Source organism: Xenopus laevis, chromosome 5L (assembly GCF_017654675.1).
Source record: "Xenopus laevis strain J_2021 chromosome 5L, Xenopus_laevis_v10.1, whole genome shotgun sequence".
Lineage (NCBI taxonomy): Eukaryota > Metazoa > Chordata > Amphibia > Anura > Pipidae > Xenopus > Xenopus laevis.
In genome coordinates, this window is record NC_054379.1 from 136,395,715 (window position 1) to 136,419,157 (window position 23,443).

Sequence of the window (23,443 nt, forward strand, 5' to 3'; positions counted from 1 at the left end):
TCTGACCCTGAAGTTTGGCGATTTTTCTTAAAATGAATAGAATTCATGTATGTAATTAAGTCAAACCATTATGTTGTACAGCAACAATAATAACAAAGCCTAGAAACAACTCATTGCCAATTGTCTGGAAAAAAGAAAGCTGTGATTGGATGGAATAGGGTGGGAAAGTTCTTACCCCAACTATCCTTTCACTGTACAACATACTCCCCTTGGAAATGGCGCCGCGGGGAAATGTTAGGAGGAATCAAGGGCACCACTAAGGTTTCACAAAGGGAAAAAAACCTAGAAAAGGCATTAAACAAAATATTTACTCAATGTTGGCACAGTAGCACCAGTGAGACTGTTTGTAGACCAAGTGTATCAGAATAGTATATTCTGGGACAACAGCTAAACGATTTCCCCTTCCTTTGCTATTAATAACATTGGTATAAAATATTACAGGTATGGGATACGTTATCCAGAAACCCGTTATCCAGAAAGGCCATCTAGATAGACTCCATTGTATCCAAATAATCAAACTTTTTGAAAATGGTTTCCTTTTTCTCTGTAATAATAAAACAGTACCTTGTACTTCATACCTCCCAACTGTCCTGTTTTTAGATTTTCTAACTTAATTGGCTTTTGGTAGAGAGCCCAGAACAGCCACAGCAGCAGATTAGATACTTTTGTAACAATTTTGAGATAAGCAAATTGCAACAATATAAGATCCCTTGGGAAAAGTTAGACTCACAGCTTAAAGGGCAATTCACCTTCATTGACAAAACTGTAATAACTGAAAAAAACTACAGAAATATGTTCAAACTTTCATAACCTGCAAAATTTTGTAAAATGAACATGGTAATTAGGGGGAGTGGCCACAAAATGGGTGTAGTCAAAACATTGTCACGGCGATACGCGAGCCAACTTTTGCTGGGATCTCACCTTTAATAAAAGGATAAACTTGGAGTTTTTGCAGAAGCATTGAATTGAGTGTGCCTTTGTTCCTTTTTTTTTTCGCGAGCCAACTTTTGTCCCTCTTTTTATTTCCAAAATGTTGGAAGGTATGGTACTTGATCCAAACTAAGATATAATTAATCCGTATTGGAAGCAAAACCAGCCTGTTGTGTTTATTTAATGTTTACATGATTTTAGTAGACATAAGGTGTGAAGATTCAAATTACAGAAAGATCCATTATCCGGAAACCCCCAGGTCCCAAGCAGTCCCTGGCAGCCCTACCACTTCTTACATCAACCACTCTCTTGTAACCCTAGTCATACCCCAAAAACTAGGCTATGAATTAGTATATTCTCCCTGGGCTTGTAAGGCTTTCCTCCAGGTACTCCTCGATCATTAGGAACAAGTATAATAAAAGAGATAGTAGAGTGTATGCGCTGCTGTATGTGGTCGACGCTATGTGAATAAAGGCTGATAATGTATAAGAAGAAGTATAAGAAGAACTTGCATGTTGGAATGCTTGTGAAAGCTCAGTTGAATGTCAGGGAGCAGTTCCCTCTGCTTATTGTCCAGAGGCCTGAGGAATGTGCTGTAAGCTATTTGGCAGCCTCAAGGAGCAGCACAGAATCAAGACAAGATAAATACAGAATTCCTTAGGCTTCAGTCACTCAGCAGCTGAATAAAAAGACAGATGTTTTAGAGGATGCATGTTTTTGCACCAACTCTAATTTCTATAGATGTACCATTATATGTAAATATATTACTGTTAAAGCAATGGCATAAATATAGAGGAAGCAGGTCACAGGGGGGGGCCCAGAACTGCACATAGTTACAGTACATTCAGGGGCATATTTATTATGCTGTATAAAAAGCAGTGGGATAATACACCAGAACCCATAGATTGCCAGTCCAGACCTGACTATAGCCCTGGGACATTCAGATGCATTAAGCAATTAAACCACGCTTAACTAAAGATCAAAACCTACTTTCACACTAAGTGACTTGAATAAGGGGACCAAGCTGAATTTCCTTGGCACCTGTTGTAAAGCATTCATAATATTGGACAATATGGATAATATTGGAGTCTTATATCTCCAACTAGAGAGTTTAAAGAAAAACATCTTATGTCAGTTTTGTACCTCGCCAGTACAGGGAGGTACCATCAACTAAACTTGATTATGGTTTAATGACCCAAGGAGACAAAACATACATAAGAAGCTCTTGCCCAGTGTTTTTGCCACAGCCAGTAGGACAGGCTGGTTTGGACCCAGGCCATTTTTAGTGTCCAGGATGTGTAGCCTAGGATAGCTGGGAATCCTGGAATTTGTAGTTCAGCTGGAGATGATGTTATAAGTAGTCCATACTGCCCAACATTTTGGAAGTAGAAAGAGGGACAAAAAGATTTGCAGCGCAGAGTGCAGAATTTTTTTTGACCACTCCCATTGTGAGCCCACACCAAGCTGTGAGTCTAAATTCTCCCAAAAGACCTGCTTATCTAAAGTAATCTATTCTGGACTCTCTGTCAAAAGCCAATTAAGTTAGAAACTTTGTATCTTTTTCTGGCTATTTAGTGAAGGAGATCAAAAAGAAAGTCGGGACATTTCAGTAACAAACCCGGGACTGCAGGCTGAGCTGTCAAAATCAGGACTGTCCCGGGGCATTCCTGCATACCCCTCAGGACCTGACAAGCAAAAGAAGGACATAAATGCAATACCCTCTTCTGTGTTTCCTCCTTATTTAAAGAGAACATGAGAATAACATTATGGGGAATAAATAATTCTGATGTGAATATATACAGCAACTGCCACATTATTTTCTCCTGCCTCTGCCAGTATCAAATCTGCTGTAATAACAATAATGAAATCTATATGATAAATAAAATCTGATATAATAAATAAAATCTAATAATAATATAATAAAATCTATAATAACAATAATGGTGATGATGAAGACAAAGATTATAAACAATCTTAAAAGTAGTCCAAAGATGACAAGGCCTTGCAGTCTCATTAATGCCATTAAACAAATCCATAATGTGACCTGGGTATTGTTAATATTTTGAATGGGGGCCCAGACCCATAAACAAAGCAAATACAGGTATGGGACTTGTTATCCAGAATGCTTGGGACCTGGGGTTTTCTGGATAAGGGATATTTTTGTCATTTGAATCTTCATACATTAAGTGAACATTAAATAAACCCAATAAGCTGTGTTTACTTGTAGTAAGGATTCATTATATCTTAGTTGGGATCAAGTACAAACTACTGTTTTATTATTACAGAGAAAAAGGTAATCATTTTTAAAAATTTCTATTATTTGGATAAAATGGAGACTATGGGTTATATTTATCAAAGATTGAAGTAAGAGGTCGCCACAGTCCTCTAGAGTATAATTCCACCACTCTCCATTTATTTCTATGGGATTTTTAAAAGAGTATTTATCAATGGGTGAAAGTGAAAGTTCATCCTTTGATAAATGGAGAGTGGCGGAATTTCAATCTAGAGGACTGTGGCGACCTCTAACTTCACTCTTTGATAAATATACCCCTATGAGAGACGGCCTTTCCGTAATTTGGAGCTTTCTGGATAAGGGTTTCCAGATAAAGGATCCCAATACCTGTACATTAATTGTAAAACATTAGCTACATGACTGAAATCAGTTCAAGTTTCTGTGCCTCCCCCTCCCAACCTGCTGCCTAACAAGTTGCTGAACAGAATGCCATCTATACCACATTCTATTATTTCTGCCTTTGCGCTCGCTGTTCCTCCGGTGCGTTTCTGGCACACAATGCCGCCACCCTCTATGGGAACAATCTAGAGAGGTTGGGACAGGGTCAGGACAGTGTTTCATTTTCCCAGGAGTTGGTTGAAGCTATTCATGAAATTTCTATGCAATGTACAACACAGCACCCTGTTCTGCCTTAATCGCTTATCCTCCTTATGCCAATAAATATCCCACTTTCTTCATGTGCCGTCCCTAGAGCATTCCCTTACCGGTAGCAGAGTGAAGGCTTTCCAAGCTCCAGTATCTGGACAACAAACCTCTCCCAGTAGCAGCAGTAGCAGCAGTTGCAGTAGAAGCACCACCCCAGCCAAGGCAGCTACTGCTGTCAGAATCTGAGCCAGAGGAAAGCCCTGAGCTCCCACTGCTGCTGTGTGGGTTCATGGCATCACTGGGGCATTGGCGAGTCCTCATCCAGACAGACTGTATGCACAGCTCAACTGAGAGAAGCCTCTTGTTGCAGGCTCAATGCTGAGATGTCTGTCCTTCCCAGTGATAAGTAACCTGACATCATAGGGGGCCTCTAGGGGGGCTCCTCTGAACAAAAGCTGTGCATGGAGACTGACTTGTTCCTTGCTTACAATCATCAACCTAAACGTCACATATGGGCTGCAATTAAAATCCCAGACATGGTCCACCGACTCCTGCAGTGCATCTGGGTCAATTCATGTGCTGTGGAACTTTGTGGTACGTTAACAAACAGTGGTTATAATGCTGACCTTCAACAGTCATTGCAAATATCCTGGAACCTTATGATGGGATACTTTTTTTTTTTTTTACAAATGTGCCCCTTTTATTCTGTCTTCATACTGATTCTGATCTCGGAAAGGCTGTTTAACAATTTCTCTGTGACGGGTTTAGAGTCTGTACCAACAAGAGGGAACAGATTATGCACTGAATACAGAAATACATAGAGGCAGATTTATAAAATATCAAATTGATGATTTATAGGGGTCATTCACCTTAGTGTGTTAAAAACAATTCTAAGAACTTTTCAATTGGTCTTCATTATTTATTTTTTTTATAGTTTTTTAATTACTTGGCTTCTTCTTCTGACTCTCCCGCTTTCAAATGGAGGTCACTGACCCTATTTAAAAAACAAATGCTCTGCGAGCTTACAAATGTATTGTTATTGGTATGCATTACTTTGTATTGCTCATCTTTCTATTCAGGCACTCTCCTATTCATATCCCAGTCTCAATGCATGGTTGCTAGGGTCATTTGGACCCTAGCAACAAGATTGCTGAAATTTCAGATTGGAAAGCTGCTGAATTAAAAGGTAAATAATTTAAAACCCACAAATAATAAAATATTAAAACCAATTGCAAATTGTCTCAGAATATCACTCTCTACATCATACTAAAAGTTAACTCAAAGGTGATTCCTGAGTCCTGACTGTCAGAAACATTTTCATCATTATCCCCTTGGACTTGATCTTGGTCCTTTCTGCATTCAGCATTGGTATAAGCATGCGTAACTACAGACTGGTAGTGCAGAATTGAACACTTGAGTTACAAGACTCATAAACTTTTTAAAAAACTTTAAAATTCAACAGAAAAAAAATCCCAAAACACACTATAGAGGTCATTTACCCCAGATGCAAATGCGTGAGCACAAAAGGGCACTAAAGTGCTCCTCCTTGCACAAATTTAAAAAATGTTGTGCTCTGCACTTTGCGTCAAATTTCACCATAGGAGACGCAGAGAGTACAGGGCTACATTGTGGTCTTCACCTGCTGCTGCTACCTAACTTGTACTTCTGAATGACACACACAGGTTATGGTGTGGGAAGGGGTACGCCTACATGCTCCCCCACATGCACCTCATGAAATTAGCACTGAAGAACACAGGCAGCATTGCATTCACAGGGTCGCTAGGCTCCCCAGAGATCTTCAGCAATTGTTATATGTGCAGAAGGTCCGGACTAAGAATTAAAATAGGCCCTGGCATTTCAGGTACACAGAGGACAATTCAGCCCACACAGAGGCACAAACAGCCCCACCAGCCCACTAAATACTGACTTTCTATGGCACCTTACAGCAACCCCTTTGGCATTTGCCAAAACCCACAGAGTTCCAATGCGCTATGGCACATACTCGCACGCTCGTGCAGGGGTGCGTGGACGGCAGGTGTTAGGACCGTGAGGCCTGAGAGCGCCGCAGACGGAAATCTGGCCCTGGCTGTCATGTTTATTTTTCCTGTTTATGTGAAAATAAAATAAAATATTCAAAAAAAAAAAAAATTGTAAATGACCCACTTAGTTGCTAACATGTTCTTACTCCTTTACTTAAATATTTGGAACAAATTAAACACAAATAAACATAATAAACATATATGGGCCGATAAAATCTTTCATCTCTGTCTTTCAGGACCGAACTGGCAGCATATTGGAGCATGTATGGTGCCAGCCGATGGTACTGAAATACCAATATCTGTCTGTAAATCACCCTGGTACAGGTTTGATTTTTGGTTTTATTTTCCAGTCTGATCGAGGACTACATTTACACAGGGCCGGATTTACATAGTGGGTGCCCCTGGGCCCACTGCCGTTCGTTGCCACCGTCCTCTCCCAATTATTAGTGCAAATTTTCATCATCAGTGGGGATTGGCGCATAGGAGATTTAAAAAATGATTGTATCTCCAGCGCATTCCCAGTGTTTTTGAACCAATGTGGGTGTGGCTGGGCAGCAGGCCGACCCCTAAAATCCTGCCGCCCTATGCCCCGGCCCTATGCCTCCACAAATCCGGGCCTGCAATTACACATTGATGCGGTCCTTGATCCAACACCCTGCATAGCGACAATTACAATCCGTTCATACAGAGGCTTTCATGATCAGCCTGATATTGCCAAACTTAAGGTGGGCATATTGGTGAAATATCCTCTCATTTGACAATCTCATACTGTATGGCCAGCTATACCTTATCCAATAAAGATCATGAATGGGCAGTCAATGTGTCATTTTAATAACATATATTAATATATATTATTATTTAATATGTATTCATATAATGGTATGGGATCCATTATCTGGAAACCAGTTATCCAGAAAGCTCTGAATTACAGAAAGGCCGTTTCCCATAGACTCCCTTTTATCTAAATAATTCAGATTTTTAAACATGATTTCCTTTTTCTCTGTAGTAATAAAATAATAAAATTATAAAATAATATTAAAAAAAGGAACCCGAATGATGACAGAAAAATAGATTGCTGCTTATCAATGAGGGATAGATAAATAATAAATAAAACAATTAGATCCTGCAGTGGGATGGTGTCAACGCACAGTATATTGGGTCATTCTGTACATGCCCCAGTCGAGCATGGGGCGGGGGGCCTTGCTAAATATATGGTGCCCTGGATAACATGTGTAAATAGACAATTTAATATTAATACCTTGCAGTGGAGGAGGGTGATGTTGTTTGGGAGAGGCATCCAATAGAAGCTTTCCACTAGAGAACTTATAATTGTTTATAAGGATGCACCAAATGCACTAGTTTGGGATTCGTCCGAATCACAGATATTTCATGAAAGATTTGGGTGAATGCTGAACCAAATCCAAGCCCTAATTTGTATATGCAAATATGAGCAAGGAAGGGTCCAGTTCATGTAAAAAACTTCACGTCACATGATTTTAAAAGGGTTGTTTACCTTTATGTTAACTTTTAGTATGATGTATATAGTTATATTCTATAGACAATTTGCTTTCAGCTTTTATTATTTGTGGTTTTTGAGTTATTTAGCTTTTTATTTAGCAGCTCTCCAGTTTGCAATTTCAGCAATCTGGTTGCTACAGTCCAAATTACCCTAGCAACCATGCACTGATTTAAATAAGAGACTGGAATAGGAATAGGAGAGGCCTGAATAGAAAGATGAATAATAAATAGTAGCTATAACAGAGCATTTGTTTTTAGATGGGATCAGTGAAGAGTAAAGAGTCAGAGGAATAAAGCAAATAAATAAAAAAACTGTAAAATATAAACAATGAAGACCAACTGAAATGTTGCTTAGAATTGGTCATTCTATAACATACTGAAAATTAACTCAAAAGTGAAACACCCCTTTAAAGGGGTCGTTCACCTTCAAACAACTAGTTGGTTTCAGATAGATCACCAGAAATAACGACTTTTTCCAATGACTTTTTCTATGACACTTTTTCTAATATTGAAGTGTCAAGTGTCTTTTTTCACCTTCTAAAGCAGCCCTGGGGGGGTCGCCGACCCTGTAAACTGTTCTAAATTGATACATTTAGTTGATACATTTCTTATCTTTGTCCCTGCTGAGCAGAATCTCTGAGTTTCATTACAGGCAGCTGTTAGAATTGATACAATAGTTGCTAATACTCCAGAGATGCTGCTGAGAAATGTATCAACTAAATGTTGCAAAATTGTAACAGTTCAGAGTCTTCCACCTGAATTACTGAGCTGCCAGACTTAAACACCAGAGACACGAACATTCAACTTTAAACTTAGATTTTGGAAAAACAGTAAAAAATAAATAATGGAAAGTAATTGAAAAAAGTGTTTGGAAGGTGAACAACCCCTTGGAAGCAAATCCAAATCGGATTTGCTTCAGGCAGGCACTTGGATTTGGCTGAATCCAAATCCTGCTGAAAAAGGCTGAACACCAACCAAATCCCAAAACAAATCCTGGTTTTGGTCCATCCCTTATTATTTATGAATATATAACAATTTATCTCCCTCCATCCCTAATTATTTATGAATATATATAACAATTTATCTCCCTATGACACCGTTCAAGACTGTTTTTCATTCACATACTCAAATTATTTACTTTATGTTTACCAGCTGACATTCCTTAGGCTTTCCCAATGTGAAATGTTTTTGCCTCTAAAGCTTCCTACAACATGATAAAATTCTGTACACGGCATTGTCCAAGGTCAATCTAAATAATGCTTTTGGGATAGATCATCAGCCAAGCTTTGCAGATGACACAGAAATGTCCCTGGAGATTATAGAAAGAAAAATCTTGCAAGGGCAGTGACATGTAGAAATCACTTCCTTGTAACCAAACAAAAAATGTTACATTTGGCTCAGAAACCTTAAAAAGGGGTCACCTTTAAGGCAGAAACAACTAAACAGAAACCAAGAATAACAGTCAGATTTGCAGTAATTCATATGGGTAGTTTTCGATTGCTATCTCCAATGAGCAAATCCCTCCTTTTTAGACTTTTTGTATTGAACATTATTTGTACTGGTATGGGATCCGTTATACGTTGTTATCCAGAAAGCTCTGAGTTATGGAAAGGCCGTCTCCCATAGACTCCATTTTATCCAAATGGTCAACATTTTTAAAAACAATTTCCTTTTTCTCTGTAATAATAAAACAGTAGCTTGTACTTGATCCCAACTAAGATATAATTAATCCTTATTGGAAGCAAAACCAACCTATTGGGTTTATTTAACGTTTACATGATTTTTTTGTAGACTTACGGTATGGAGATCCATTGTATGGAAAACACCAGGTCCCGAGCATTCTGGATAACAGGTCCCTTAATGTCTGATGTGTACAACCTTCTATTGTACCACTGTTCAATCCACAGTTAAGGTCCCCATAGACGCGACGACCGATTTTAGGGAAGCCCGACCAATCCTTCGAAATTATCGTGCGGTTAGTGGGATTCGAACGATCGTACATCTTACGATTTTTCGGCCGACATCTGTCAGGAAATTGATCGGCCAGGTCAAAAAATCTTTGTCGGTCCAGTGCAATCTATCTATGTTTGCAGGGCCAAGCAGGCAGCTACCCTTTGTTTTCCTGGCAAATTGGTCTTTTTAGTTGATGGTCAATTCGTACGATTGTGCGATTGTTCTGAGAAGATCGTGGTCTCACGATCAGGATCTGATCTTTTAAAAATCTCAACATCTATGGCCAGCTTTAATATATATATATACAAATCAAACTACCTTGCTGGCGCATTATAAGAATATTATTATTAACAATGGCCAGGGTAGAACCCTAGGAACAGAGGGAATATTTAAAACATAGCAGTGTTGTCTTTATACACAGGTTATTTTTTAGCAGTGGCTAAAGCTCTATAGCAGGTTGCTCAGGAATTAAATGATAAAGCTGTAGTGATGCCTTCACATCTGTTGGATGCAGCTTCCTGAATATGTTGCCGGAGCTGATCAATCTGCTTTGCAACCTAATTTGAACAATCTGTCATCAGAGGAGTGTCCTTGGGACATCAGTAGCTTGATTTCCAGCAACCTTTTATAGGACTGTGATTGAAATATACAGCTGGGAATAGGGGAATACACTGTACTGCCAGCCACCAAAAAGTGTATATTTCTGTGTATATCTGTGCCATGTAATCAGACCCAGATTTTTTTGTGAGGCCACAAAGGCCTGGGCCTAGGGCGGCATGCCGCCCAGCCGCTCGCGCGTGGGGGGTTTTGCAAGCGGCATACAGTGTATTGGATTCCTTTTTCAGAGAGGTCCTGTAAATGATATCCTCAAAAACTGTGCTTAGTGATGTCATCGGTTATAATCGGAACTTAGTGATGTCATTTCTGTCACATGTTAAATTAAGGAATGTTGGCCTGGAACATAGTATTTGTACCTGGATAGAGAACTGGCTAAAGATAGACTAGAAAGAGTGGTGGTAAATGGAACATTTTCTAATTGGACCAGTGTTGTTAGTGGAGTACCGCAGGGCTCTGTACTAGGTCCTTTGCTTTTCAACTTGTTTATTAATGACCTGGAGGTGGGCATTGAAAGTACTGTTTCTATTTTTCCAGGTGATACAAAATTGTGCAGAACTATAGGTTCCATGCAGGATTCTGCCACTTTGCAGAGTGAGTTGTCTAAGTTGGGAAACTGGGCAGCAAACTGGAAAATGAGGTTCAATGTTGATAAATGCAGGTTATGCACTTTGGTAAAAATAATATAAATGCAAGTTATACACTAAATGGCAATGTGTTGGGAGTTTCCTTAACTGAGAAGGATCTAGGGTTTTTTTTGTAGACAACAAGTTGTCTAATTCTGGGCAGTGTCATTCTGTGGCTACTAAAGCAAATAAAGTTCTGTCTTGCATAAAAAAGGGCATTAACTCAAGGGATAAAAACATAATTTTGTCTCTTTATAGGTCCCTGGTAAGGCCTCACCTGGAGTATGCAGTGCAGTTTTGGACTCCAGTCCTTAAGAGGGATATAAATGAGCTGGAGAGAGTGCAGAGACTAAGTGCAACTAAATTGGTTAGAGGGATGGAAGACTTAAATTATAAGGGTAGACTGTCAAGGTTGGGGTTATTTTCTCTGGAAAAAAGGCACTTGTGAGGGGACATGATTACACTTTACAAGTACATTAGAGGACATTATAGACAAATAGCAGGGAACCTTTTTACCCATAAAGTGGATCACCGTACCAGAGGCCACCCCTTTAGACTAGAAGAAAAGAACTTTCATTTGAAGCAACAAGAGAGGGTACTTTATTTACTTTATATTGTCTCGCTAACAACGTGACTTCACATTTAGGTAGAGGCAATCAGTGCATGCATTACACCTCAAAAAACCTGGAGGTCTCCTACTTCCACAGTAGTTGCTTCTTCTTGCAATAAATTCCACAATTCCATTTACAGGTATGGGACCTGTTATGCAGAATGCTCAGGACGTGGGGTTTTCGTAGTAACGGATCTTTACATAATTCGGATCTTCATGACCTAACTATACTATAAAATCATTTACACAGTAAATAAACCCAATCGTCTGGTTTTTGCTTCCAATAAGGACTAATTATATCTTAGTTGGGATCAAGTACAAGGTACTGTTTTATTACTACAGAGAAAAAGGAAATGAGTCTATGGGAGATGGCCTTCCCATAATTCGGAGCTTTCTGGATAAAGGATAACTGATCTCATACCTGAATAAAGGGAGAGTATACAGTATGAAACAATTCCTGACTATAGAAGTCCATGTTTACCATTGGTCTTAAGGGCCACCAAAGCTACTACCTTAACTAAATTCTGCCTGTGTTACTACCCCTATAAGTGCCTATAAATACAGATAAAGAGAAAACATTTAGTCTGAGAAGTAGAAGACCAAAACTTGAAAAGTCAGCTGCAAGTAGATACCATACACTGAGTAGTGCTGCAAAGCTACATGGACAAATACAATATGTGTTAAAATGAGTGAAATTCACATATACAAACCTGAGATAGACGTGCGCCTCACACAGCCCACAAGATCAAGCCTGGTCGGTGTGCTACGAGAAAACGAGTGGACCTTCAAAGGGAATCTTCTGAATATATCTGGAGGACCATTAGAGATGCTCAAAGAGGCCTACGGAAGAATACACCCATGATTGACACTTGCAACGGTATCTCTAGGATGAGAGTGAGATTTTGTAAGAGGAAAAAGAAAAAGAAAAACCTGGAAGTGCATTAACAGACTGGAAATGTAAAAGAAGGGTGTAGGATTGTTGTTTGTCATTGTGAGCATGGTGGAACCTCAAAGTCACATTTAAAGGGATTATGTCATGATTTTTATTGCATAGTTTGTATTACTAAATTACACTGTGTACATTGTTATTCTTGGAACCAATAAGTGTAATTTTTAGTTGTAATATTGGTGAATAGGCAGCCATCTCAGGTAATTTTTCCTGGTCATGTGCTTTCAGAAAGAGCCAGCACTTCATGATGGAACTACTTTCAGGCAGGCTATTGTTTCTCCTGCTCAATGTAACTGGAGAAGTCACAGCAGGAACTGGATTTGTACCATTGAGTGCTATTCTCATATCTACCAGGAAGCTGTTATCTTGTGTCAGGGAGCTGTTATCTTGTGACTTGATCACTTAACTTGCAGTGCAGCAGTAAAGAGTGACTGAAGTTTATCAGAGCACAATTCACATGACTGGGGGCACCTGGGAAACTGACAACATGTTTAACCCCATGTCAGATTTCAAAATTACATATAAAAAAAAATGTGTAAATTTTAAAAAATGGATTTCAATGCAGGATGCTGCTGGAGGAGTACTATTAACTTATGCATTTTGCAAAAAACATGTTTTCCATGACAGTATCCCTTTAAGTAAGATTTTAGGCACACATTGTAAATGGTGTTATATCTTAAAGGACAAGGAAATGGTTAGTTTCAGTTTGTTGGGCACTTCTTTGATTCTCTTCTAACTGTATACATCTTTCTGTTCATAGTAACAGATGTCAGAAAACTACTTTCCAAATCATTATATACCCAAATAAAATGCACATATTACAGAATGTTGGTGTTACTGTAGCCATACCACATGCATCTGAACTGATAACAATTAAGCTCTCAAGAATCTAAAAGGAACACCCAAGATCAAAGAAAAATAAAATATATATATATATATAGCTGTAAGGTAAATGACCCATGAGATACCATGCCCTTTTCTAGAGACGTCACAGGGAAATGGTTTTCTATCATAGACAATGTCACAGAAACAGAAACATTGCTCCAGAACAAAGGTATGTTTCTAGGCCATAGTTATTCATATGTGTCATCATTTCCTTTGGCTGCAATAGGAGGTGAACCATGGCCGTACCTATTTCATGTTGCTGAGACATTTCCAGGGACACCTAAAATGCTATATTGGCTGCAAGTTAACACCTGTAGAAACTACCATATTTCCCTGACAAAATATTGTAAAATAAATTCTGTTGGTCAACTGTACATAATATAGGAATGAGCAATACAGAAAATAACTTTCAGGCCCATTTAACTCTGGCCCAGTATAATGGATGTCTAGTAAAAGTGGAAATGTGCAATGATGTGGAAGGATGTGGCAGTAAATACCTGAGATGCATCAAGCCTGAATGGGCATATGTGACATGAAAAGGAGTTAAGCTAATATTTATATTTACATAGATACTGTAGGAAGCATAAATATATAATATTACAATAGGTAAAGAACCTTTTATGCAAAATGTTAGGGACCTGATGAAGGGTCTTCCCGTAATTTGGATCACCGTATGTTAAGTCTGCTAAAAACCATGTAAACATTAAAAAAAAACATTCCGATTATTTTGCCTCTAATGACGATTAATAATATCTTAGTTGAGATCAAGAAAAATGTACTGTTTTACTGTAACAGAGAAAAATGGAAATCTTTTTAAAAATGTGAACTATCTGATTATAATGGAATCTTTTGGACATGGCTTTCCCGTAATTCGGAGCTATCTGAACAATGGGTTTCCATAACTGTATAAAATATAATGTAATTGGAAGCAATTGTTACACCCTGTGTAAAACTGGTCATTTATTTATTTTTATAAAAATGAATCCAAATGATCTGGAAGAGAGTAGGCCCCAGGACTGTATCCAAGGACGTTCCAAGGGAGTACTGTGTATAATGTATGTAAACTACAGAGTCCTTGAAATCAAGACCTAAATCTAAAATCCATCCTTAAAAGTGAAGCTTGCTTTAAAAATAACTTTAAGTATGGAATATTCTAAGAAAATAATCTGCAATCAGTCTTCATTTTTAAATAATTTACATTTCACATTCTGGAATTTAAAGTACTATCTGGTCGTTTGGCAGTCAGGACTGAAGAGAGAATAGTACAAGTCCTGAATACAAAGATTACTACTACTAACAAAATAATACAACAATAACATTGATTCCTCAAACTTTTTTGGTTGCCAGGGTCAGGCATATTTTAGGGGTTATTTACTAAACCTCGAATTTATCTGGTCTGGCTTTTTGAGGCAAAAACTTTTTTGAGATTTATTATAACCCAATGCAGCAAAAAGCCAAAATCTCAGACCTGCCGAGGTCAATGGGAGAGGCACATATCTCGATTTGAAGTTATCGTGGTCTTGGGTGGGTTTAGCCAAAAATCAGACTTTTTAGATCTGGGAACTAAAAATTTGAACGATTTGGGTTTTCGCTCAATTTTATCGAGATTTTCCACGATCCGATTAATTCGGATTATTTTACTAATAAGTAGTGATGGGCAAATTTATTCGTGAATTAGCATAGAATTTGCACGATTCGCCGCTGGCGAATAAATTCGCGAAATGGCAGCGAAAATTCGATGGCATAAAAAAATGGACTCCGGCGTCTGTATTTTGGACGCTGGAGCATTTTCGCGAATTTTTTGCAGTTTCACGAATTTCTTGTGAAATTTGCGAATTTTCCACGAAGCGAAACGGCGCTAATTTGCCCATCACTATTAATAAGTTCAAATCGAGCATGGGAGTTTGGTTGTGTTTTTTTTTTAAATAAAATATGAGATAAATTTGGATTTTAGTAAATAACTCCCTTTCAGTTGAAGGCTAGAAAGAGGCAGAATATGGAGGCAAATAACTAAAGAAAAATCCATAAAAAATAAACAAAGACCAACTGAAAATCTTCTTAGAATATTTCCATTTCTATAATACTAAAAGTTAATTGAAATGCTTAAATGTTGATGTAGTCTTGATCAATGTGACTTGATATTGTAGTAAAAGCCAGTTAACATCATGTACAATGTTAAATATTATTTTTAAAAATAATATTTTTATAAGCAGACTATCACAATGGGCCATTTGCACAAGTTACATCATTGTATTCTCTGCTATTGGCAATGCTGGAATCCATCACCACTCTATGGAAAGTCTTGCAAAGTTCATCTTTTTCATAAGATGCCCTTTATTTTCATTGAAGCACATATGAGTAATAGGCCAGTGGTTGCTATGCGTCATTGAAAACCATTCTTTTCAATGGGGTAGTAGTGCTCAGCGCTGCTCACTAACATCCATCGGAATTCCTATTACTGGATGCAAATTGTGTACATGCATAAAGGATTTGGACAAGTCTATTGTTTCAGAAAGGAAAAGAAATTGTGATTATGTTTTTTTACCGAGTAACTATAATACAGGTATGGGACCTGTTACCCAGAATGCTCAGGACCTGGGGTTTTCCTGATAACAGACCTTTCTGTAATTTGGATCTTCATACCTTAAGTCTACTAGAAAATGTTGTAAACATGAAATAAACCCAATAGGCTGGTTTTGCTTTCAATAAGGATTAATTATATCTTAGTTTGGCTCAAGTACAAGGTACTTTTTTATTATTATGAAAAAAAGGAAATAGTTTTTAAAAATTGTAATTATTTGATTAAAATGGAGTCTAGAATTCGGAGCTTTCTGTATAACTGGTTTTCGGAAAAAGGATCCCATCCCATCTTTTTGTTTTGCCCAAAAGAGCCTAGAATAAAATGGGATTTCACCAGACCCCAGCTAAAGAGCAAATGGTGACGTATATATATACATATGTATATCATATGACAACAAATTTGTTGCCAACAAAGAGGTTACATTATGATACAATCAAAAGGTATGGGCCAGATTTGAGTAATATAATTGTGCAACTATTTTAAACTTTTAGTTTGATGTAGAGAGTGATATTCTGAGACAATTTGCAGTTGGTTTTCATTTTTTATTATTGAAGGTTTTTGGGTTATTTAGCTTTTTATTCAGCAGCTCTTCAATTTGCATCTTAAAGGAGAAGGAAAGGTTAAAACTAAGTAAGCCTTATCAGAAAGGTCCATCTAAATATACCAGTAAACCCTTAAAGTAATGCTGCTCTGAGTCCCCTGTCAAAAGAAACTGCATTTCTTTCCTTCTATTGTGTACACATGGACTTCTGTATCAGACTTCCTGCCTTCAGATTAAACCACCCTGCCCCGGCGTGAGCATGCTCAGTTTGCTCCTCTTCCCCTCCCCTTCTGTGTTGTAATCTGAGCCCAGAGCAGGGAGAGACTCAGGCAGGAAGTGATGTAACACCAAGCTAATACTGCAGCTGCTATCCTAAACAAACAAAGAGCTTCTAGAGCTTTTTATTCAGGTATGGTAAAACATACAGAATGTACAGAATAAATATAGTATTCTAGCTTGCACTATTGCAGCTAATCTATTGGCAATAAAATGCCTCTGTAGCTTTCCTTTTCCTTTAAGCAATCTGGTAACTAGGGTCCAAATTACCCGAGCAACCATGGATTTATTTGAATAAAAGACTGGAATATGAATAGGAGAGGGCCAGAATAGAAGGATCAGTAATAAAAAGTGACAATAACAATACATTTGTAGCTTTACAGAGCTTTTGTTTATTTAAAAGGGAGCCAGCGACGCCCATTTGAAAGCTGCAAAGAGTCATAAGAAAAAGGCAAATAACTATAAAAAAAATAAATAATGAAAACCAATTGAAAACGTTGCTTAGAACTGGCCGTTCTATAACATAATAAACGTTACCTTAAAGGTGAACCACCCTTTAATTTGGATTTAGCATAAAGTAAGCACAAAAATATAGAATATGTCTAGATATAGAAGCATGACAATATAGACCATAAATATAAATACAGTCTGATGTTCCTTGATATACGTTGGAAGTGTATTTTCGGAGGATTATATATGTATATATATATATATATATATATATATATATATGCTTTTCTTCATTGATCCATTTGACATATCACTTTTCTTTTACTATGTTTTAACTGATTCTAAATACATTCTAAACACAGATTTAAAAAGATGAATTTAGTTTGGCTAATACCCACTGTATAACTTGCTGCAATGGCAGACATGACGGTTTGGTGTCATTTCCTTGTTACAGAGAACGCATTGTCTAAATCTATTTGATCTACCTCCATATTCTGCCCAGTGTGGTTAGGGTGTGTTAGTTTCCAAGTTCAGAAAAAAGTGTTGGACTTAAAAGAATAGAAAGTTTAGTTTAGGCAAGTGCTCATTAGAAGAAGAAGCATCCAGCACAAAGATAATAATAGAGTAATAGGGAGCCTTGCAGAAAAGCAACACAGGATGGATGACGTTCTTACTTTTGACTGGTTCCTCATGAGATCATCTATAGACTTGTCTAGTTTCCTCTCTTGGTTCCTCTCAAATACCCATAGGTTATCACAGCTCAGGCTCTTGAATAAAGCTTTGGGCTTTGTTTGTTCTGAATCCCTTTTGTGTTCCATGGAAGCCATCTGGGGCAGTGTCAGAGTTCTATTTTCACTGTTGATAGGCAGGTTCTGAGAAGCCGTCAGGTCTGTAGGTCTCTTCTTGTAAAGCAAAGCATTCCTCTCCCTTTGCAACTTTAGTGCCGTTGATGGGACAAGTTGTCTACTATCCTGTTTATATTGGCATTAAGTGAAATTCTGCTCTTCGGCTAAAACATAACTTTCTCAAACGTTTGCCAGAAACATAAATGATATATATATACATTTTTATATTAAAAGTAAAATATTTATTGTGCTAAAACAGATTCTAATGAGTTTGTAAAAGAAGCATTCATTCCCAGAACATGTCCATTTGGATGTTCGAAGGTCGAAGCTTCTAGGTATCTTTACAAATAATAAGAAATGTATAATTTGGAAACATGGGATGCACAAAATCCCAGATTCTCAGTTTCAGCCAAATACTGAAGTTCCAGAAAATATTAAGCCAAACCCTTTCTATATTCATATGTGAGAAAAATGTAAAAAATTGCATCAACTGTTAACAAAATTTTTTTTTACATTGTCCAGAGCTTTAAGTCCCCGGAGGCTAAATCCAAATCCTGGGAAAAGTGTTGGAATTGATGCAGACATACTGCAAGCAGATAAGATATAAGCAAAATGCAGCCTCCTAATTTAAACTATAAATATCCACCCTTATACTGGAAGTCATCAAGGAGTTCCATGGCCATATGAAGGCTTGCTATAGCCGCCTGAGTACAGTAGGGGGTCAGTAGCAGTGAGGCTTTTGCACAAAAGACATAATTAAGCACCATTTATAAACACACAGTCTGCATGTTTTTCATGGGCTTTGCTATAAAAAATAAAAATGTTATTTAAAATAAACAAGGAAGTCTACAGGCTTCTACTTCCCTTCATTCATTCAGGCCAGGTAGTTCCATTCCATTTGTAGAGTATCTAAGGCTGGCACCTTCAGGGAAATACTTAAACTTCTCTGTTGGTCACTACGTAGGGCTGACACCTGGTGCTTGGGGAAATGTTGATTCCCTATTTAAACATTGTGCTGAGGGAAAATATTCATTTAAACAGGAGGACATTCACCCCGCATTGGGATGAAGAATGTGTTGGGGACCAAAGGGAACACCTGGAAAAAAAGTTATCCTTTTCTCCAGGTGACCAGGTCTAAAAATTTGCAGAAAGCAGCACCTCACTAGTCTCCTAACTCAGGCAAGTGACAAACAAAAATACTCAATCCGAAATAAATCTAAGGGCAAGGCCAGACGTGGCGTTTTTATGTTGCATTTTTAAAAAAGCTCCATCTGGCGTAAATATGCATAAACTGCACTACCACTGAAACTAATGGAAAACGTACTATGGCAATTCTCACAGGGCGCTTGCAAGCTGAAATCCACCACGGGACGCCAGTATTGACGTTTAGCAGAAACGCCAATACGTCAAGAAACTACCAAATCAATTTTAAATAATTTAAAAAGGCAGAGGAACATTTTCACTGTACTGGTGGTGCTTCCTTTTGTTATCTCAAAAACTTCAGTGGCTTTATATGGCATCTGCTGGAAGGATTGAAGCCTTTAACAATGCAAAGTTCAGCAGCATTAAAAGATACGTGTTAATAAATAACACATGGAGAAATCCATCAATAATTCATTTTTGGAACTCACTGGGCCTAGAAGTAGATAGTAGTGATGGGCAAATCTGTGAGAATCTGCAGCGAATCGTAAAATTTTTGAAAAATTTGCGAAACGCATTGAAGTCAATATGACAATTTTTATACGTGTGACTATTTTGTCTGAATGCATTAAAGTCAATGTGCATCCAAATAATTGTGACGTAACAATTTTTTGAGGATTTTTCACCAGCAAATTTTCACTACAGTTTCATGAGGAAAATTTTCTTGGCACATTGTTTTATCATCTGGTTTTAATACAAGTAGAAGGATTACAAAAGTACAAACACCATCAATGCCAAGGATTATCACACTGGAATGAAAAGCAAATGTACTTACCTCATCTCTTAGTATGTCCATTACTGAAGAAGCAGTGTTGAGGCTGGGCTTTGACAGGTTGCTCACACTGATATCATCCTTGGGATTATTTCTCTCTGTTAAATGCCCTCCCCATGTTTTTGCTGCTGTCTCTGGGGAATCTGGACACCCCTCCACTGGAGAACTGTTCCCTAGAGAGGTCATTGAGGTGGCACTTACTCTGGAATGGATCAAGCTCCTACGTTGAAAGCTCGGCCATTGGCTAAAAGGCTTTGGACTCATTGGTCGAGATGGCATGTAGGTGATTTCAGCATTTGAGCACAAGTGAACTAAAGATGGCTGTTTGTTTAATGAATGTGGCTCATTTGAATCAAAGTTTGAAAAAATAGTCGATTCATCGTAAGACGTTTCAAAAGAACCGCCATTTTTAAGGCCCCATTTTTTATGTGTTTCCTTAACTTCCAGAGGTTCCAGATTGGAGTCTGTGGTTGTATCAACAGTCATACAAGGCTTTATTTCCATAGAGGAGGGTTTTTTAAATGGCTCAATAATTGGTGATACATTTCCATTCCCATTTTCCTTGGAAGCTCCCCTGGGCTTGTTTGTATTTATATGTGCTGATAAATTCAACACACTGAGTCTCTTAAATGACGAGTCTTTATCTTTGTTTTTGGAATTTCGGAGTGTTTTCCAGGATGATGGAAGTGGCTTTGACTTTTTCTTCTCCTCTCTAGGTGTGACCTCTAAACTCTGGGTGGCAATGTCTTTATCATTGTTTTTAAAATCAAACATACTCGAAAAAGACTTATGTGCCCACATCAATCTTTCTTTTAATCGTTTACTCTCTGTGGTTCTTTCACTCTTGGTGTCACAGTTTTCTGTTGGAGGTTTGCAGGTTGCCTGACTTTTTTGATTATCTGATTTATCGTTGGTGCTTGGTGGCACAACACCGCATCTTAATCTGGTAAAATTGTCAAGATCAATTCTCCCAGACCCAGATGCCTTCCTCATACTCCTGTTGTACAGAAAACCACTTTCATATGAATCTTCATCAGAGAAGTCCAGCATATCCTTTGTATTTTGACTGGCAAGTTGTGAGCCATTTGGTGTAGCTATTTTAGCTGACAGGTATTTTTTAAAAATGTCATTTTTTGTATTCGTCCCTTTTATTTTTTGATTAGTATCTTCTTTTTCCTCTGTTTTGTTTTTTTTTAATTCTGCTATTTTGGGATCTTTTTGTTCGTCTGACGACTTTACACTGTTTTTTTTGTCTCTTATTTTGTTGTTCTCACTTCTCCAGTGGTATCCCATGCTGCCCTCAATACCTTCACTATTGGAACTGCTGCAATTGCTTTCGTTGTCATCCACCATGTCTATATTGTCCATTTTATTTTCAATGGTGTAATAATACATACCATCTCTGGTGTCTTCAACTGTTGCAAGACAATGGTCTCTATTTTCCTCTGAGAATGAAACTTCAATGTCACTTTCATCTCCATCAGAATCCTGTACAGCTTCAAGGTATTGTTTTTGCGTAAAGAAGACATCGTCTCCTTGGTCAAGATTAGAGCCAATCGATTCCACCATATGACCATAACTATGGAATTCTGGATCTTTATAGTTTTTTTTCTTCAGGGTTTTTGTTTTAGAGGTTTGTATATCTATTTGAGGGGAATTGTTTTGTTCTTTACCTAACAATATATCCCACAAGTGTCTGCCATGGGTTTCTGTATGTTCTTGAACAAACATTCTTTCTGAGTCCTTTTGAAAGAGAGAAGTCTTCCTGTTTATATCAACAAGAGTGGAACTATTCTGCTCATCTTCTCCTAGTTCCACACATTCCATTGAATATAATGATTCACAAGCTGAACCCTGATTTAATGAATCACTGCTATGACTTAAATGTTCGTTGCTGTTCAAATGTGAAGAACTGCCATTTTCATGTTTATATGTATTTTGCTTAATTTCCTTCCAAGTTGTTTGTGTTTCTGGCTGATGAACGGATAATACAATAACAGCCGATCTGTCTTGTAGACTATTTAAGGAGTCTTTTGATTTAGCAATAACTTGAAGGTCTTTTACATGACTCATTGACTCTTGTCTGCTAACTTGTTTCCTTAACAGGCTGCCTAGTGTCATATTTTGTTTTTCTTTAGATTCTGTGGGTTCTTCCCAGTAACCTTTAAATATGTCTTGAAAAGAATCAGATGAAATACTGTCCACCTTTTCTTTTGAATTATTCATGTCTATTGCTGACATACAGCCTCTAGTTTCTTTTCTATCATTGGTTATAAAACACTGAGAGCTTTGAAATTCATCGTGTCCTGCAGGTGATAACACATTTCCCCCCTCACATAGCTGAGAAGAAAGATAGGAATCTTGCAAATGAACAATGTCCTTGGAAATGTGTTTTTCTTTCTCAGTATGTGCGAAGAGTCCTACATTCTGAGATATAGAATTTAAATAACAGCCTAAATTAATTTCCTCTAGAGATGGAGACTCTAAACATGTTTTCTGTTTGCTTTGTGTTAGTGCACTTGCAATTCCATGCTTGCTAGAAAAGTCAGAATAATCAGAAATCTCAAAACTGATATTAGGCACACTTTGGCTGGGCCCACCTGTAAAAATGGCTGTCTCACACCCTTCACAATTAAGGCAGTTTTCTGATTTTGATTTAGCAATTTCTCTAGTTGATTGTAATACTGCTTGGCACCCAAATACATCCTTAAGGCTGGATCTTCTAATTTCTAATCCATTGATGTCTATTATGTTTGTGCAACCACCTACTGCTTTTGAGTCTGGTCTTAAGAAATCTTTTAGTTGAGTGACGTCATTGTAAGTTATATCCAATTGCTCTTGATCTAATGGTAAAGTTTGGTGTAACACATTTGTTTCAGAAGCAGTCTCATATTTACTGCATTCTTCGGTACTGCTCTCAATGATGTTGGAATAAAGACCATTGTCATCGTTATTTAATGAATACAAAGGTTCTTCTTTTTCCGGGAAAAGGCAATCAGATCCGATTAGTTCGTCATTCGTTTCACTAGAAATCGATTCAACATCTGAAATACTTTCAAATACTTCACTTCTTAATTCTGAAGAACTTTCACTGAAATTTGACCTTGTTTCAAAATAGTCTTCATCCTGTTCCTGACATAAAGTCACCTCTTGCAAGCATGGTTCCCTGCAATGCTCTTCGGTGAAATCTATTTTAGTGCTAGAGTCTTCATTGGGCTCAGGGGTCTGTAAAAAAACATTTTTTTATTATTCAGTATAGAACCTGTAGAGCATGTATTGACAATATAAATATCTTTCTATGTATGGTGTTCTGGAGGAAGCTGCAGTTTGAATTTGCAACAGTTTTTATGAGACAAATTGCAGCAAGACAGGACCAAGCCAGAGGTTTTTTGTAAATCAAGTTGATTATAAAGGCAGAATTGTCCCTGTACTTTTAAGCAGGTAAACACTATCTTAGTTAACTGTCTTTTGTAACTAATAGATAGTGGAAATCAGACTACACATATTAACTGTTGCCTATAAATAGAGACTTCTTTTCATCCCAGTTATTCCTACAATTTTGAACTAAAGGACCAGTATAGGTTTGTATAGTGAGAGGCATAGTGTATGTCCTTCTGTGCAGTATTTAAATATCAGTAGAAGGCAACTTTGAGTAGATGTTACAGGTCACACTTCCATTTGTTGCAGTATAGTCACCCAGGTCTTCACTTCACAAGAGGTAATGTAATTTAAGTGGCAAAGCTTTCGCCAATTCTGCCAAACCAAAGTAACTAAT

The 23,443-nt window shown here is 37.7% G+C and overlaps 1 protein-coding gene across 2 annotated transcripts in view; it reads right to left on the minus strand.

Annotated features, from left to right (window-relative positions):
- Positions 1 to 23,443, minus strand: part of arhgef4.L (Rho guanine nucleotide exchange factor 4 L homeolog) — a 131,751-nt gene that overhangs the window by 45,787 nt on the left and 62,521 nt on the right. Inside the window, exons 2-4 of one of the 2 annotated variants that reach the window (XM_041563454.1) lie at positions 19,672 to 22,893; positions 17,526 to 17,822; positions 11,880 to 12,009 (exon numbers count right to left, since the gene is read on the minus strand). In XM_041563454.1, the coding sequence (XP_041419388.1) occupies positions 11,880 to 12,009; positions 17,526 to 17,822; positions 19,672 to 22,893 (3,649 nt within the window). Of the gene's footprint in view, positions 1 to 3,927; positions 4,229 to 11,879; positions 12,010 to 17,525; positions 17,823 to 19,671; positions 22,894 to 23,443 lie in introns of those variants that run through there. The other variant, XM_018263901.2, reaches the window with a different exon arrangement.